Below are 16,089 nucleotides of genomic sequence, written 5' to 3' on the forward strand. Positions count from 1 at the left end.
TGTAGCCCAGAGGTTTCTGGCTCCCACGACACCCAGCTGGGCAGAAAAGCTGGCCTGAAACTTGAACTGCAGTGGTGAATGAGTAACACTCAATCTTATCAGCCTTAGTGCTTTATTGGGTATGTTTTAGAACAGACTAGTCATTTTGCTTTATTACATAAAGCATGTTGCAGTGACGAACTATTTATCATTGTCATTGGAAATCTTAAGACATGGCAAAGCCTGAAGTATAATGTATTAAAGTATGAAATACAGTAGTTACAGATAAATCATCTGTGTATCTTGCAGCTCATCAAGACGGCTATTACTGCCACAGTACTCAGCTTTGATTAAAACTGTTCTTTTTCTATCTTATTTGTAAAGCCTTTTCCTTTTCACAAAATATTTAAATGGACAGCTGCAACAAGAAAGAAAACTGTTCATTTGATAATGTAACATAGTTCAAATAAAATCTTACTAAATTCAGTCCTGGCAATTCTAGTGAAGTAAAAGACCACTTGAATTGAAAACTAATGCTGATCCCTCTTGTAACACAAATATCTAAGTATATAAAAATGAAATATAATGTAAAGAGCAAAAATATCCAACACTGAAAACCCTGTGAAAAAGTATTTAGAATTCTAGTATTTCCTAAATAATGAAAATAACCCTTTAAAATATCTTTTTGAAGAATGCTCCTAGTTATTTTTCAATTATTATTAAATTTATACAGCATATACCTACATTAGCATTTCATTTTTTTACCAGGAGTGGACTTCTGGAGTGAATCATCTCCTGATCCTTGCCGCTTTGGTTCACATCTCAAATGCAAACAGCGTTCCTTTTGGAAAGCAACTAAACTGGGAGATGCACACATAACGCGTTCCTGCTGTTAATGTTACGTAGTCCACAGGACAGACCAGAGCTGGCCCAAACCAGCATTTGGTGCAGATATTGGTCTTCCCATTTACTAATGTAACTATAGCAGCACTCGCTGTTCTTGCCCTAATCTATAATCTTATGCCTGGGCAAAAAACCAAAACCACCACCCCCCCACCTCCTTATTCCTATGCCTTCATCAGCTTTCTAATAGGTAAACCTGGCCATTTAGGCATGTTTAAATCTGGCGATGCCGACAAGATACTTTTACTACAGTTGAGAATATTGCCCAGCCTGATGTGAACCATACTTTAAATCACTGTCTAAATGCAAGTACAACTTGCTGGATACAGCACAGACTATGCACTCAATCTTCTATGAGATAGCTGAAGTGCATCTTAACAAAAACCAGTAACCCATGTTTGCACATGCTGGCTCCAAAAAAGAGAAAACCTTCCATTTCTTCTTCTCTATAGGGCATAACTTGCTATTTTCTAAATAATGTACCATTTTCCTTGTATGCTCTATAGATTTTTTTCTTGTCCTACAGCCAGCTATACACAAAACGAGCAGTAAGAATGGTAAAGGTGCCAGCTGATTACAATTTTAGAACAGAATGGCAGCAGAGATTACTAGGCATTTCTATAATGACATCTCAAATGAAATAGAGCCTCAATTTCTGCCCTGTCCATAAACCCTGTGTACCCTCTGAGAATTTTGTAACCGACAACGGGACAAACAGAGGCATAGGCTGGGAGACTGCCTTCAAGTACTGCGTCTAGTTGTTCGTTAGCAGATTTTGCCTCCTCGTCAACCGTGCCAGCAGGAATATTTAAATAGCAGGTACTTCTTTCAATTAATTGCTTCTACCACCAAAAGAATTCTGTAGGCACTTTTATGTAGGTCAACAGACTAGCCAGTAATTTAAAAAAAAAAATGCATTCGGCCAGCTCTGCATTTCACACTTTTATCTTCTCTCCCAGGAGCTACAACTGCTGTATTAATTACCCTACTTTGTTGGTATCTCCTCTTCCTTCCTTTTACAGAAGCCCTCACCTTCCATGTTAGAAAGCCTGTCCCTCCTGGCTTCTCACTAATGGCATCGCCCCTGTATCCGGAATGACCGTATTCATTCTGAAGCATACTCCTGTCCTCCACCTGTCTGTGCCAAGCAGCTCTTAGTTGCTCTGGAAAGTAAGAACTTCAGGATGCTCAACCAAATATTTTACAGCTGTTGTATGGAAGCACAAAGGCAGGCAGTACGCAGCCCCCTCATTTCCATGTTTTCAAATGGCGCTGTTTATTCGTTAAGGGTGTACACACTGCTCAGATGCACTCTGTAGCATATCTGACTCGATCATCATCTTCACAGGAGAAAAAAACTGACACACACTCTGAGTAACAAAGACAAATGCTCAGACTTACTGCCATTTTCTTTTCATGTTCATCCGAGGCATGAGTAGCTGGTTTATGGCTTTTAACAAAACTACTTTGCCAAGATTGCTATGCACAGAACATAAAATATATGACAACCACTGCACTGGAATTTACATTTGTAGGAATTATTTGCTAGAAAAGCTGATATGCTTGGTTGTAAATGTTCCGTGCATATGCCTAAAGCAAGAAGTAAAGTTTGAAATGTTTATTGTGTGTAATTTAAACCTTTACAGCTCCTTTTGGAGTCTGAATAATGAACCTGCTTATATTTGCCAAGGCAAATCAGATGCAGATCTTACTTCCTCCAAAACAGAGCCAGGCATTCCAAAAGCAGGTAAAAGCTAGGAAAGCATACACGATAGATTTGTTTCTTTGCTTATCATAAAATATGAAGTAAAACTGGCTTGTGACATCCCTAAAACAGCCTTCATGCTAGCTGAAGATGTGTCTTAGAATCTTAAACTCGTTGTGCCTTTATCAAATGCACTTAATACTTAGAGAATTTCACACACCTGGATATGTGGCAATTTGAAATTTTCTATTTGTTATGAAGCTGCACAATACAGCGATATCCAGTAACAGTCAGGACAACTAGGATAATACTATATACTGACCCAATAGATACAATTATTGGGACCCCAGTGTACTGGATAGCTTACACACACAGACAGAAATGCCCCAAAGAGCATATGGGAAAGCTCTTGAGCTCAAAAGCAATATGCAGCATAGGGACTATGACCCACAATCAACCCGTCCACTTCAGTTGGTGCTAGTACTCCATCAGTTAGCAGGATCAGGTTTATCTTAAGGCAGACATAGATTCTAGTGAAGGTCAGTAAAGGCTGTTCCTTTTTTCATAAATCTGTTCGCCCAACCCTGAACGTTGCTTTCCCCTTCAAACTGCTGACATGTACTTAGCTACCAAGGCTCAAGCCTGAAATGTGTGGGCCATCAACTAATGCTGACCATACAGAAAAATGCTGATGTACTGGTGCTCAGCACCTCATCAAATTTATCTCATAATAGAATGTAAAAATCTGGAAAAAAAGGTGTTGAATTTATTAGATATTGGAAATACACTGTGAATTTAAGGACTGTTGGGAAGACAAAATAATATTAAACATTAATAACATATGTACCAAGTGCATTTAATCACAATTGTTGTTTGTATGCTAGCTGGAGGTCAGATTTGAAAAGAAATCAAATTACTCTAAGAGTCCTTCTGGCTAACAGAACAGTTTTATTACACACCTACTCAACCAAGAGTGGAGGTGGTTAAGCTGAGTTTGTTGACGTTTTTCGTAAAACCTCCTGGATGGTGCTAGACATTTTAAAAAGCAAACAAACAAGTAAGGGCTACACTTGTGAAAATTAAGACAGACATGGAAGTTATGCTGTGCTTCTGTCATATTCCAGTTGTGTTATATTACTTACTGTCTTCTCTAATGCTTCAATCACCTTCGTGAATTTATTCAGTACCTTGATATTGTCTAAATTAGTCCTGTCATTATAATACTCTAAAATCACTGTGAACTCATTTGTGAGTGATTTATAACTTTTTAAAAGCCCTGCCAAACCCGATATAATAAACATATGCACACATAAATCACTTAGGCCCACAGGCAGATTACATTATGTTTTTTAACTGTATGAATAAACCATACTAAATAATTATGGTAATACTCTTACCTTTTTGAAAGCAATAGTTGCAATTCAATTACATCAGGCTTTACTGCTGAATAGGATTGTATGCCTGAAAGGTTGGGGGGAATGGCTCTGATTGCCAGTCAGACCCCATTCTTTTTGTCCTTCTTATTATCCCTAATCACTCTAACAATTTCACACAAAGAACCCTTTAGAATCTTGAGCTTATAAACAAGTTGTTCCAGCAGAAGCAGAGGTAATGAAGCCTGATTTCCTACAGATCTGTGGTTTTATGCTTAAACGCTGCCATTCTCTTCACTGCAATGTCCCAGCTCTTCTTTACAGTCTCCCTCCTGGATGAGAGCCAGCACCACTCCCGAGTTATGCTACTTCAGCCTCTGCTTGGCTGCTGCTAAAGCCACAGGACAACGGTTGCACTCTGCCTACCCTTCCTCCAGCGCCAAGCATTGATTTGTGGTTCTCTCCTTTACCTGGTTGCTGATTTTTAGTACACTGTAAGAAGAGTGACAGCTGCCACATAATTTCTTTTTCATATTTGGACTAATTGAGCAGCGGGTTCAAAAGTTGTTAGGGAGACTGAGAGACTGCTAAAAACTGTTCAATCAATCATGCAAATGTGTGGTGTTTTTTTATATGACCTTATATGTATTTTAAAGTGGCTATGCACTGAAATGATGCATTGAAAGAAGATACAATTAGTGTTAATTTGATTTCCTTCCTCTTCAGTCACAGCATGTTGAATGATGCTAATTGCTATTGACTCATCTGTTTTGTGACTGTTTGATGGATAACACTCTACATGGAAACATGCTCTTTGACTTGCCTCAATGAGTTCTTTTGCACTGGCTACTGGATCACGGGCTCAGTTCTTCACTATCCAGTATCTTCTGCACCAGAGCTTCAGCTGGAGTAACTGGCTTGGCAGAGAAACAGGTCTGTTGAATGAACACCAACTATACATCATTATTGTTTTGATTTAGAAGCATGCTACACTTGCTTTACGCTGATGGCGATTATCATTAAGGATTCCAGGCATGTAAGAGCAGACTGCATACATTAACTTTTTGGTTAAAAGCGAGGAGTAGGTAGAAGAGATAAAAGGGTGGCCTCGTGGGTGGTGTACTAGCTGTCTAAGTTAAAGCACAATACCTTCAAGTAAATGCTTACCTCGTAGGTTAAAAATAAAACCAGGCAAATAACTTCCCAAATGAAGCTAACAAGAGATAAACTTGCTTGTTTAACTCCATGTCTGACACAGCCCCATTAATGGAAAGACAATGCAGCAAACTGGTAATTGTATTCTTTTAACATTAGTCATCAGTATGAGCATGACTTACTGCTCTGTATTTTCCTATACTTAGGGCAAAGGCAGACAAGCCCTCTGATAAAATTGCGTTTCTAAAGGAAAGAGGGAAAACCTCTTCTGACATGCAATCCTCAATGCTGCCATCTGCAACTCTGCAGCAATTAGCTGTCATTTTAGGCTCCAGCCTTCTCTAAGGTTAGTCCATAATTCTGCCTTCTCTAAGGTTAGTCCATAATTCTGACAGTCTGCTTTGGACTGTAGTACAGTAGGGACCACCTTCACTAACTGCTCTGCTAATGGCATTGCAGTGAATCAAAATACCAAATTTGCAGTCAATATTCACGCAATTTACATGAGAAAAAGGGTCTACTTTCCTCAGCTGCTCCTGCTGAAGTTTCCCTCCCCTATAATTTCTCGACTATATTGTGTGGGGCAGAAAAAGCTTTAAAAATTTGCATCCAATCTTGCTTTTGGTTGTGCATTAATCCTATCCAGATGGCAGCTGATGTCACTGTTAGCAATCCATTTTTTCTCTCCCAAACAATATAGTTAGAATTTTATAGTAGTTACCTGTCAAATCTTACAGATGAGTTCTTACATAAGAATTCTCCCATGCCAAACAGCTCATTTTGTACTGGATGCTTGGACTAGTTGAAAGAGTAGCATAGAATATCACAGCTTAATTATGAGCAATCTCAATGTTCACATACTCTTTATTTTTACAAAATTAATTTGAAAAAATGGATTCAGCTAGTAGGAAATTGCTATGAAAGGGGAGCAGCTATTTAAAGAACTTCACGTGAAGTTCACAGCAGTCCTGGCTGCTTTTTACATCCCCCCCCGGAGCAGGGGGTACCACAACTCGGGTCATCGCTTCCTCAACGTTGCTGAAGTACCAGATGTCGGACCTACCTTTTAAGTGATCTAGACTACTAATGTGCAAATCCTTTTTTTCTGAAGCTGGCATACGGATTGGGTTGTCCTGTATAATAACAGCTATGGGTACTGATCTCACCTGGAGACTGTTCAGTGAGAAACCACATATAAAAATGAGATACAGTACCACCTAAATGCTTTGGCTGAATTAAGTTTAAATTAAAATTAGATGAGAGACTATGCAAATATAACTATAAAATAGCAAGCCCTTCTGGTAGGAGGCAGCTCTTTCAAAGATACCTTAGAAGAGCAACAGTAATTAAAATCACTATTACTGGGAGTTAAAAGGGGAGATTATCTTCAAAACAAGCCCAGAAACAGGACAAAAGTTGCCAGTTAGGTTGGTACAGGAGGGAGATAATGCAATTTTAATTAAAGAAGGATCACATGCCACCTCCAAATTTTAGGATTCTTTTTTCATGTGAAAAGATTGCAAAAAGTTGCCTAAATATGGCAAGAAATGCTACTGTCATGCAGTTGTATGGGGGGAACCTTACTCAGTCCTATTTTGGAATGAGTAAAAATAAGCTGCATAGTATTTTCTAGGGAGAGGACGTTATACTTGGAAGTGTTTAAAAAATATCAGAACTACAATGTTGTTTTTCAGATGTTTAGGAGGGGGTATTAATTTGGGAACGTAAATATGTTGCAAGCAAGTAGCTTTAGAAAGTACCTTATCTTTTCATCTAATTAGTGAACTATAGCACTACCATTACAAGTTGGTCGTATTGTTCTTACAGATAAGAAGAACTACAATACCAAATACTTGATTTTGTTTTGCATTTCCCAGTAACTAAAAGCTAATGGTTCTGTGTCACATCTAGACAATTACATTTGAAAGTCAGAACCTTACAAACACCTCAGTGTTGCACACAACTCTGAATTTCAGCAATCCCTCTACAAGAATCATCAACAGCTTGGCAGACTCAGGGCTGAAGAAGATAGGTATAAACCACTTTCCTCAAGCTCATTTTATCCTATAGTGATAAAGCTGCCTTCTACGGTACAAGATGGAAGGTGTGCAAGCCTTACCCTTGCTCCCTGCTCCACTGCATGGTGGAGAGGCCTCCCGTGGGCACTGTTGTCTTCTGCTGGCAGAGCTCTGCAGTTAGGCCTGGCATGGCACGTGCCTTAGGCACACCATTATTCTGCCTAGTTAATACATAGTTATTGTTTTATTCATTTGCTCTGCACAAATAGGTTTTGGATTACTGGAATTAACTTTTCGCAGAGCTGCGATCTGTGGATTTTACAGTCCAGGGGGGAGGGCAATCACCAGTGAGAAGTCTGGATATGGAAGTTTGCCCAGCGTGCGTTCCAGCTTCATACCCATTACACATACCAATGTTCATTTGGTATCTCTCATACTTTTTAATATTGAGTGTGTCCACATTTTAAAATTCCCCAGCATCAGAACTCTGTGGAAAACTCTGTGGTCTATGATGACCATGTGACAACCACCCTGGACTCCTCTATACCTTAGCACAAATTGGCATCCTGCTCTGTGAAATCCAGAAGGTAATTAAGAAGGTAACCCACTGACAAGGGTAGGCAGTGTAAAATCTGTCAAGGGGCAGGACTAGCATCCTGCAGAACAGGGCACAGAGAGGACCAAAAAACCAGCATAAATTAGGGAAACAGCAACCCTCTACCCACACTAGCAGAGCTGGGACTAAACGTGCAGCAGGAATCCCTCCACACAAGCTCCCAGCTTCTGTCCATCACAGCATGATGAGCTACCAAGTCAGGCGGCAATTTGCCCATCCAGCACAGTTACACATGTGGATTCCTTCCACTCACCTGTACCACAGGAGCCTCCGTCACCAGCTTTTAGCTCTTCTAAAGCAGCACAGGCCTCCTGTCAACTTCTTCTGAGAACCACCGTGTTTCTTACAGACTTAAAGGCAGTACATAAAAAAATTCTTGCTTTTTTTCACATTATCGTGAGCCATTTTCTGTACACAGTGGCTCTCCCTTGTGCTATGTAAGTTGAGGGGTATATGTGGAATAGGAAGGAAAAGACGTTACACTGGACAAATACAACTGGACAAATTCCCACGTAATTAAATCTCTTAATAAATCTCTTCAATAAGCAAGAATTTAAATACCGTATTAAATGCATTACAAGATTCTATATATATCTTATTATAGAGACATATTAACAACTACAGTAATTAATTCTTTACACACAATGCAAATCCCCAGGTTTACTTCTCTTCTAGAGGCGAAACTTCAACAGAGGTGTGGGGATTCCTATATAACCAGTATTTCTGTTACGAGAGTTACATTGCCTCAATTTTCTGCTGAAGTTGTAAGAATGTTTTCATTCATCCCATTTATAAGTACTTCCTCATCATCTTTTAATGCTGCATCAGAGCCTGCCTGACAATGGTATTTTGTTAGCTTTACTTTGACAATGGTATTTTGTTAGCTTTACTTTGGTGACTGTATGAAAGCAATTCCAGCTCGGTGCATTGCTACACATAGATAGCTCCTTGTTTAAAAAAACAAAAACAAAAACAAACCCCTTTACCCCTCTTCCTTTTAACAGTAGTGAAAAAAACACAGAATCCTACCATAAATAAGCAAGCAGATCTAGTCTGCTCTAATGGTAGAGGTCTGAAAGATGCAGCTTCCCTGGCAAAACCAAGAGCGGCAGCTTTTTCTCAGGAGAACCACTGTACAAGTAACCCTCTTCTCTCTCTTCCGGAAGTGGTTAGCAGGTGGTGTTTTGCCGACTGACAGTTTAGCTTGAAACATCTGAATGAACATCTACTTTTAAGAAACTCTGACCTCCTAGACTGAAAAAAGACAGGTTTTCCAAAGTGGGTCCAGCTGGACATTCAGAAATAACGAACATTCAAAATTTTACTTTTGAAATCCTAGCAAAATATCTTTTTTGAATAAAAATATTTTAATTTGTATAGAGAGAACTTGTCCTTCTAATACTTACTGTTACAAACAGTTTCATACAAGAAATAACATAAAATACTGCAGTGATGAACTCAGCAAAGACATACTTGGATCTGCTCTAAAAATGCTGGAGTCTGCAGCGTTGGTAATCTTTGAGCTAAAACAAAGGAAAACATTGTTTGCATTTCATAGAAAAGAGAAGAAAACCGACACTACATTCCTAATACTTATGTTTATTATGAAAGTGTCTCCAAATCAAAATAGCCCACAATACTGATTGGTTCCAGAGATTTTATGAGGAATAGTTTTTTTCCATATTAAAAAAAAACAAAACCAAAACCAACCGAGTTAAACACAAAATAACTCCCAAAGTTCTACACAACAGCTATACATGAAAGGACTTCTAGCTAGCACATCACTGTGTCTGGGACAGTGGAGTTCCTACACATCACTGCATTTCTGAAAGAGTTGCTCAAGCACAGGATTGTAATGAAAACACAGGTGAAATACTGTCATCTGCCTCACCCGGACTTGCAACAGCTAGTCAACATGCACAGTACAGTATGAAAGCTTGTGTATAAAAGTTAAACCCCGGGACTGCAGAAGCTGAAGCTCAACAGAAGCCAGAAAATGTGTTTTGTTGCACAAAGAGTTTTAGGTCATTTAAGACAGTAATTTTGGTCTTTTGTCTGACGTGTGATCATTGACATGGCTCCAAAACATCATTTCATAGTATTTCCTACCGTTTTTTAATTGATAGCCGTTTCAAAGATTGAGAATTGTGTACAGACACACTCAAACACTGTGTTTTCATTGCAACTACAATCAGAAATCTTTACTATGTAAAGGCTATACATGTACGCCACTTTTCCAAACTTCCACTAGTGCTTTTTAAAAAGAAAAGAAAAAAAGAATAAGGTTGTCTTATTGAAGTTCCCATTAGGTCCCTGTTCCAAATCAAAACCAGTCAAAACAAGTAACACAAACTGGTTTTGCTTTATGGTTTAAAGGCAACTGTAGTTTGCAGAACGCTGAAGTTAGGCCTAAGAGGGTCTACATTACAGGAAGGGTAAAAAGTATTCGATAGCTCCTCTCGCACAAATGTCACAAGAAGTAGGAGACATACAAAAATGAGTTGTAGCAAAGAGATTAAAAAAATACCAAAGCATCAACTGTAGAAAACCAATGGTAACCCATATATCTCTGAGAATACAGAAGGCTGCAGTAATGAGAAGATGAATGAAACAGGCATTAGAATACGCTACATAAAACACACGCGGTGTCTAAATCAACCCGTGTAGATCATCATTGACATTTGCTGCAGGGTAATGGCTTTCGCTGTTGTGTCCTGTTCAGAACCAGAAAGTGATTTTCACTCAAAACAGATACAGATTTAAGACAGGAATCATTTCATTGTAAGCAAAGCTTTAGTGCATGTACTTGGGTCTCAGAAAAAGGATTTGGCATTGGCAATCACACAGAATGGTCACAGGCTGAAACAGGAGCATCTGAAGCTGCAACACCTGTTCCAATTCTGCTGGAATCATTAAATAAATAACATATAGAAAAAACTACAAAATGGCAACAAGGAAACATCATGGGACACTTTGGTATTTTAGAACTAGCGCTATTTAACACTGATCAAGATCCAAAAGATTCCAATGTCCACTCTTGTTGTTTGATCAGATATTTCTACCATTTTCTGCCACGTTTGTTTTTAGGGTTTTATGAAAAAAAACCCCACCATATATTTTTCTTTTGGTACAAAATATGCCAACATGGAAAACAGTAAACAAAAGGAGACCTGAATCTTATTTTGCTATATTCTGGGCTGGCTAGGGAGAGAAGACAAATTCTTACTATTTACTAATAAACTCTACGTATCATTTCCTCATTTTTCTACTTCAACATCTCAACCACTGTGTTGTGTACTGTACTATAAAAAGGGAGCACAGAAGCTGAAGACAAATAGGTTATAGAGTACAAACCTTCATTTCTAAAATGACTAAAATGACAATTCTACAAAAGGTACGAATATACAGAACCTTTTAAGATCTCACGTTTACCATGAGCCATGTGAATCATTTCAATCCATTTTCTGGAATATGTCTGATTATCCTCTAAATATTTGATGGCCTCCAAAAGCACCTTGCAAAGCTCTTCAGCAGAGAAGCAAACAAATTCAAATAAAAAAGGAAATAGTTGCATGATATTCTCTCTGCAGAGTGGAAGATGAAGCCGAAGTTTTGACATCCATTGGTTAAAGCAATGAATCAAAACACACTGCCAAGTATGATCACTAAACCACTTGGTCCTTCCCACTAAAGACAGAAAAAATTGTGTAAATTTTTAATTTCCATAAAAAAATTGTAGCTTGAAAGTTTAGTGATTGTTCAGCAAAGTTTAGCAAAGTTCTCAATGCTTCTGCTCTCTTATCCCATTTCCGCATATGTGTCATTTGAATCTCTCATCTCACCTATTTTCCAGACATATCTGTATTAGATTTATTCTAGGCTGCTAAGAATGGACTCCAAAATGCCAGGTTTATACAAGATAAGTCAGTCACTGGGCGTCAGCTGAACCATGGTTATTGTGTTCATGCTTTAGTGCACCTTAGATGCAACTGAATTTAAATCTCAAAGGAAGAGTTTCAATCCAAGTTGCATTATTTAACAGTGGGGGTACACTAAAAGCATACGCAGCTGGCGATGGTGAATCATCTCAAGGGTTGTAGCCTTGACGGTACATCTGAATTAACACTATACAGCACAGCTGGGGAGGACCAATAGAGACCAAAGGTCTCCTGCCTGCCTCTTGCACAGGGACTGTTTTTGGGAACTGCTCTCTGGCCTGATATCAACAACATTACAGTACTACTGTGTGTTCTGTATGTTGTGTACATTGATAGTTCAGAGCAATATTCTGTCCCCATGTAAGACAAAATATTTTGCCAGAATGCCATTTTTGTAACCACCTTTGCAGAAGGGAAATGGTCCAGTGGAGGTAGTAATCAACACCATGAAAGAGGTGTGTGTAAACCAATGACCATCTCAGCGGGTCAGATATCAGAAATTATAATGTTCATTCAATATACCCCAGGACAGTTTTGTTTTAAAATCTTGGTATCATTTTGACAGTAATTATGAAACAACTGCCACTTCAAATACTGTGGATGGGACACTTTCTATTGCAATTGGTGTATTTGCACATGTATAACCTGCCCTGCAGATAACTCTATGAAATCAGAGGCACAGGAGACAGATGAGAAAAATTAGAGGCAGAAAAGCTTTTGGAGGAGAAGAAGATTTAAATAGGACTCCCTTGCTCCCTCAGATATATTCATGGACATATAAGCTAGGCAGCTGCTGAATTACAAGGTTACTTGGCTTTTTCAAAAGATGCTCTGTGGATAGTAAAACTGACAGCTCTTCTAGAATTTATGATTTTTCAGTTTTCTTACCTTTATGATCTACTAAGTGGAGGTACTATTTTCATTCACGACATTCTGCCCTTACTTTTAGCATATTTTTTGCTAACACACAAGGGTCCCTAAGGATAATAAAGGTTTCAGAAGTTTTCAAGACTGACCAGAATAGGACCAACCTCATTTTTCAAAAGAAAGAAGCAGCAACACAACTTTCTTCAATGGAGTCTGTATAAAATAGAGCCTTTAAACATGTTTTATGGCATCAGAAATGATCTATATTTTGCTATTTGCATAGGTGGAAGGAATCAGAAATATTTCCTGGCTAAGAGTTCCATCTGAACATGGCACTCCAATCCTTTTGTATATAGGAGACACACATTTTTTTTCCTGGTTTGTTCCTTCCTTTTTTTTCCTTTTTTGTTTTTTTTTTCTTCCTTTTTTTTTAATCTATGTAAGTCTTTGGTCTATAAGCACATTGGTTCTGTGTGCACATACACAATACTGTTGAACAGTAGGTTGCATAGTCTGTTACCCAAGAACCTTGCCTACTTTTGGCACTGCCATCACATACCACAGAAAAGTGTCCTGTAAGAGTTGTATGATCCTTAGCATCCTACAACAAACTTTGATCTAAAGACTGGAAGAAGTGTGTATATAATGTTAAAAAAAGATGTTTATTTTGGGTGTTACTTTGTCTTCTTTGGGACACAGTTTGTAAATCTTGGATGAAAACAGAGAGCAAAATTATTTTATAAACACCCTTAATTTTATTTCTAGAGGTGATGAAATACTGCTGAGTGCTCAAAGTTTGCTGTGAATTGTTAAGTGAATTCTGGTGAATTTTTCATGCATTTAAAATAAACTGCTTCTAGTAATGTATGACATTCTGCCTTCTCTCTCTTCAGCCGACTAAAAAGTGGCAATAATTATAAGAACGATACCCAGACTGAACTGTGTCCGAGGAAGCAATGAACTTTTCATCTGCTGTTTTTTCCATTACACCCCTGCTCTCATCCATCTGAATATCCAAGAACAGTTTCAGGAGTGAGGTGTGGATTCACAATGGTGCACTTGAACAAACACCTTTCAACATGAAATCTCTGCAAAATGCTAGAATCTGTAGAGGTCAAAAATTGCAAGGAAAAAAAAAAAGTGAGATTGTTGACATCAATGCTTTTGGGTATTTGCACAACTAAACAAGTCTACTTCTAATGCAATTAACCACCAAATTGGATTTTAAATTATGCTAAAATAATATCCCACAATTACCACAGTTTTTTTTTCCCAAATTGCTAATTGACCACATTACCTACTATTTAAAATATCAATCCAGTGTTTTAAAACTTTATGTTGGAGGAACGGCCACTGTGATTTGTTAGGCAATTTCAAAACCAGCACTTTAAAACACAAAGATAGCAAAAATATCTGAAGCAGATCTAGAATCTATAAAGCTATGTTCTATCTTACTGTAAGTAACAAATCAAGCAACTATTACTTATAGCAGACTCAGCAAAAGCAACAGGGATGGACAGAAGAGATCTGAGCGTGATGCTCTCTACCACTGAGAATCCCAAGAGATAAAGTTTGAGAATGGATATTCCCTTTTGTCCAGAAGTTCCCAAAAGAATACAAAATAAATAATATTTCAAAGACAGTACAAGTGAAAATACTGCTCCCATTGTGTCAGTTACATACACATACAGCATGCCTACGTATACAGAATGGTGTGTTGCCTTCATTCACAAACAGGAAATATGGCAGTGCACTATCAGAATGCTTTGATACTCCTAATTTTTTCTGATGCTGAGATATATGAAGAAACTGCATTCACAACTTATAATTTACTTCCAGTAGCAAACAGTTCATTCTGTTCGTGTCTCATGATTGAACTCAAGGATTAATGCTCCTCTGAGCAAGTGCCACCAGTAAGATACCCGTTTGTCCCATTGGCACCGCCAGTCCCATTAGTGGTGACAGTGCTGTGCGGGGTCTTTGAACGAGGTACTGTTTCTTCCTCATCTGAGCTTGACTCAACGTCGCTTCGGTCATCCTTTGCTACCTGTAGAATTTGAAAAAGAAGCAAGCAGTAGGTGATTGTAAGGCCAGAATCAGAGAATTCAAACATTTTTCAATTTGAGCTTTGAAGGCTATCTCGGCTCTGGCACGCTTCTCTGCCTTTGCTTGCCTGGCCTCACTTCAAACACGGATGCCTGTACACACATATGCCACGTGCAAAGGCAGGGTGAGAACTCTGCACTGGCGCATTGAAGGTAGTATGTCAAAGTGAGGGCACAGTGCTCAAATCAAAGGGTTGTGCACACACTAAAGGAACCAACAATCCAAGCTCCCAAATTCAACCGAGCCCCTGTCCTTCTGCCCTCCTACTACAACTCTATTTCCTGTGCTTCCTTTGGGGTGCTTCTCTTTGACCTGATAATACAAAATATTCAATGCAACTTCCTCCCCCTCACCTCCCAACTATTCTCTAGAGGCCACAGGGGCTTGCAGTAGAAGACAGGAGTACTGGCCGAAACATAACTCACCGCACTAGGTAACTCCAGTCTGACTTCAGGCAAGTGGTGAGATCAGGGCTTGGAAACCGTGGACACAGTCCACTTCAGTCCCTACCACAGGAATCACAAACATACTTGAGCAGTTCAGCTGTCTGTCCCATCATGTCACTGGAAAGCTGTTTCAGAAACAGACTGACCTTAATTGGTAGGGATTTCCTGCTAATTTCCAGCTGACTTCCTTCCTGCCGGTTTATACCCATTTAATGGGTAAATGTAGTTCCTTAGATTAAGGAGCCTGCTCTCCTCCTTTGCAGAGGTCTTCGAAGGTCATAGAGGAAGATCACTAAATTTGAGACCTGAGTCCCTTCAGAATCCCTGAGGTGACTTTGCTTCACCCCATTCAGTGAGGTGCACCCAAAGGAAGTAAAAACATGAAGAATCCAACAACAGGCAGGTTAAGGAGAGCAAACAAGGGCAACAGAAAAGAAAATCCTGCAAAGGAAAGGCTGTGCCTGCACTGTTTTTAATGGGATGTTTTTCCCAGGGAGGTAACAATGGCACTGCCAACATGTAGGATCATAGGGATAACTCAGGTCAGAAGAGACCTCAGGAAGTCTGTGCCCAACCTCCTGCTCAAAGCAGGGTCAGCTGTGGAGTCAGGTAAGGTCAAGCAAAGCTCTACCCAGTCTGATCTTGAAAATCTGCAGAACCTGTAAGAGTGCATCAGATGAATTAAAAAAAAAGGTATAAATGGAAACAGGTCTGAAGCCTAAGCTACATGCAGCTTTAAAGATGCAGCTTTCCATGCCTGCTTCTACCCCTGTTTGTATAGCTGAGCTTCCTAATTCATTCAGAATCTATCAATGCCGTGCTGGTTGCCACACTGGGCAATTACAATTGACTTCACTATAGCGAACGGACACAAAGGAGGCAAAACATGTGGCAAGTCTTTTTCACAAAGAAATCAAAACAATTAAAAAACAGGGCCACTGCACGTAATTTTTTGCGTACAGTAATCCTCCCCTACTCCAGAA

General features: G+C 39.1%; 1 protein-coding gene across 3 annotated transcripts in view; it reads right to left on the minus strand.

Moving 5' to 3' along the window:
* Window positions 1-9,328: 9,328 nt before the first annotated feature.
* The window catches only part of CERS6 (ceramide synthase 6), a 132,344-nt gene continuing 125,583 nt past the window's right edge, over window positions 9,329-16,089 (minus strand). For all 3 annotated transcript variants that reach the window (XM_087731288.1, XM_087731287.1, XM_087731286.1), the window contains one exon: window positions 9,329-14,601. In XM_087731288.1, coding sequence (XP_087587414.1) covers window positions 14,440-14,601 — 162 coding nt within the window. In that variant the 3' untranslated portion in view covers window positions 9,329-14,439. The remainder of the gene's footprint in view (window positions 14,602-16,089) is intronic.

This window comes from Nipponia nippon, unplaced genomic scaffold (assembly GCF_047370975.1).
Source record: "Nipponia nippon isolate SJK-2023a ecotype South Korea unplaced genomic scaffold, ASM4737097v1 scaffold_5, whole genome shotgun sequence".
Classification (NCBI taxonomy): Eukaryota; Metazoa; Chordata; class Aves; order Pelecaniformes; family Threskiornithidae; genus Nipponia; species Nipponia nippon.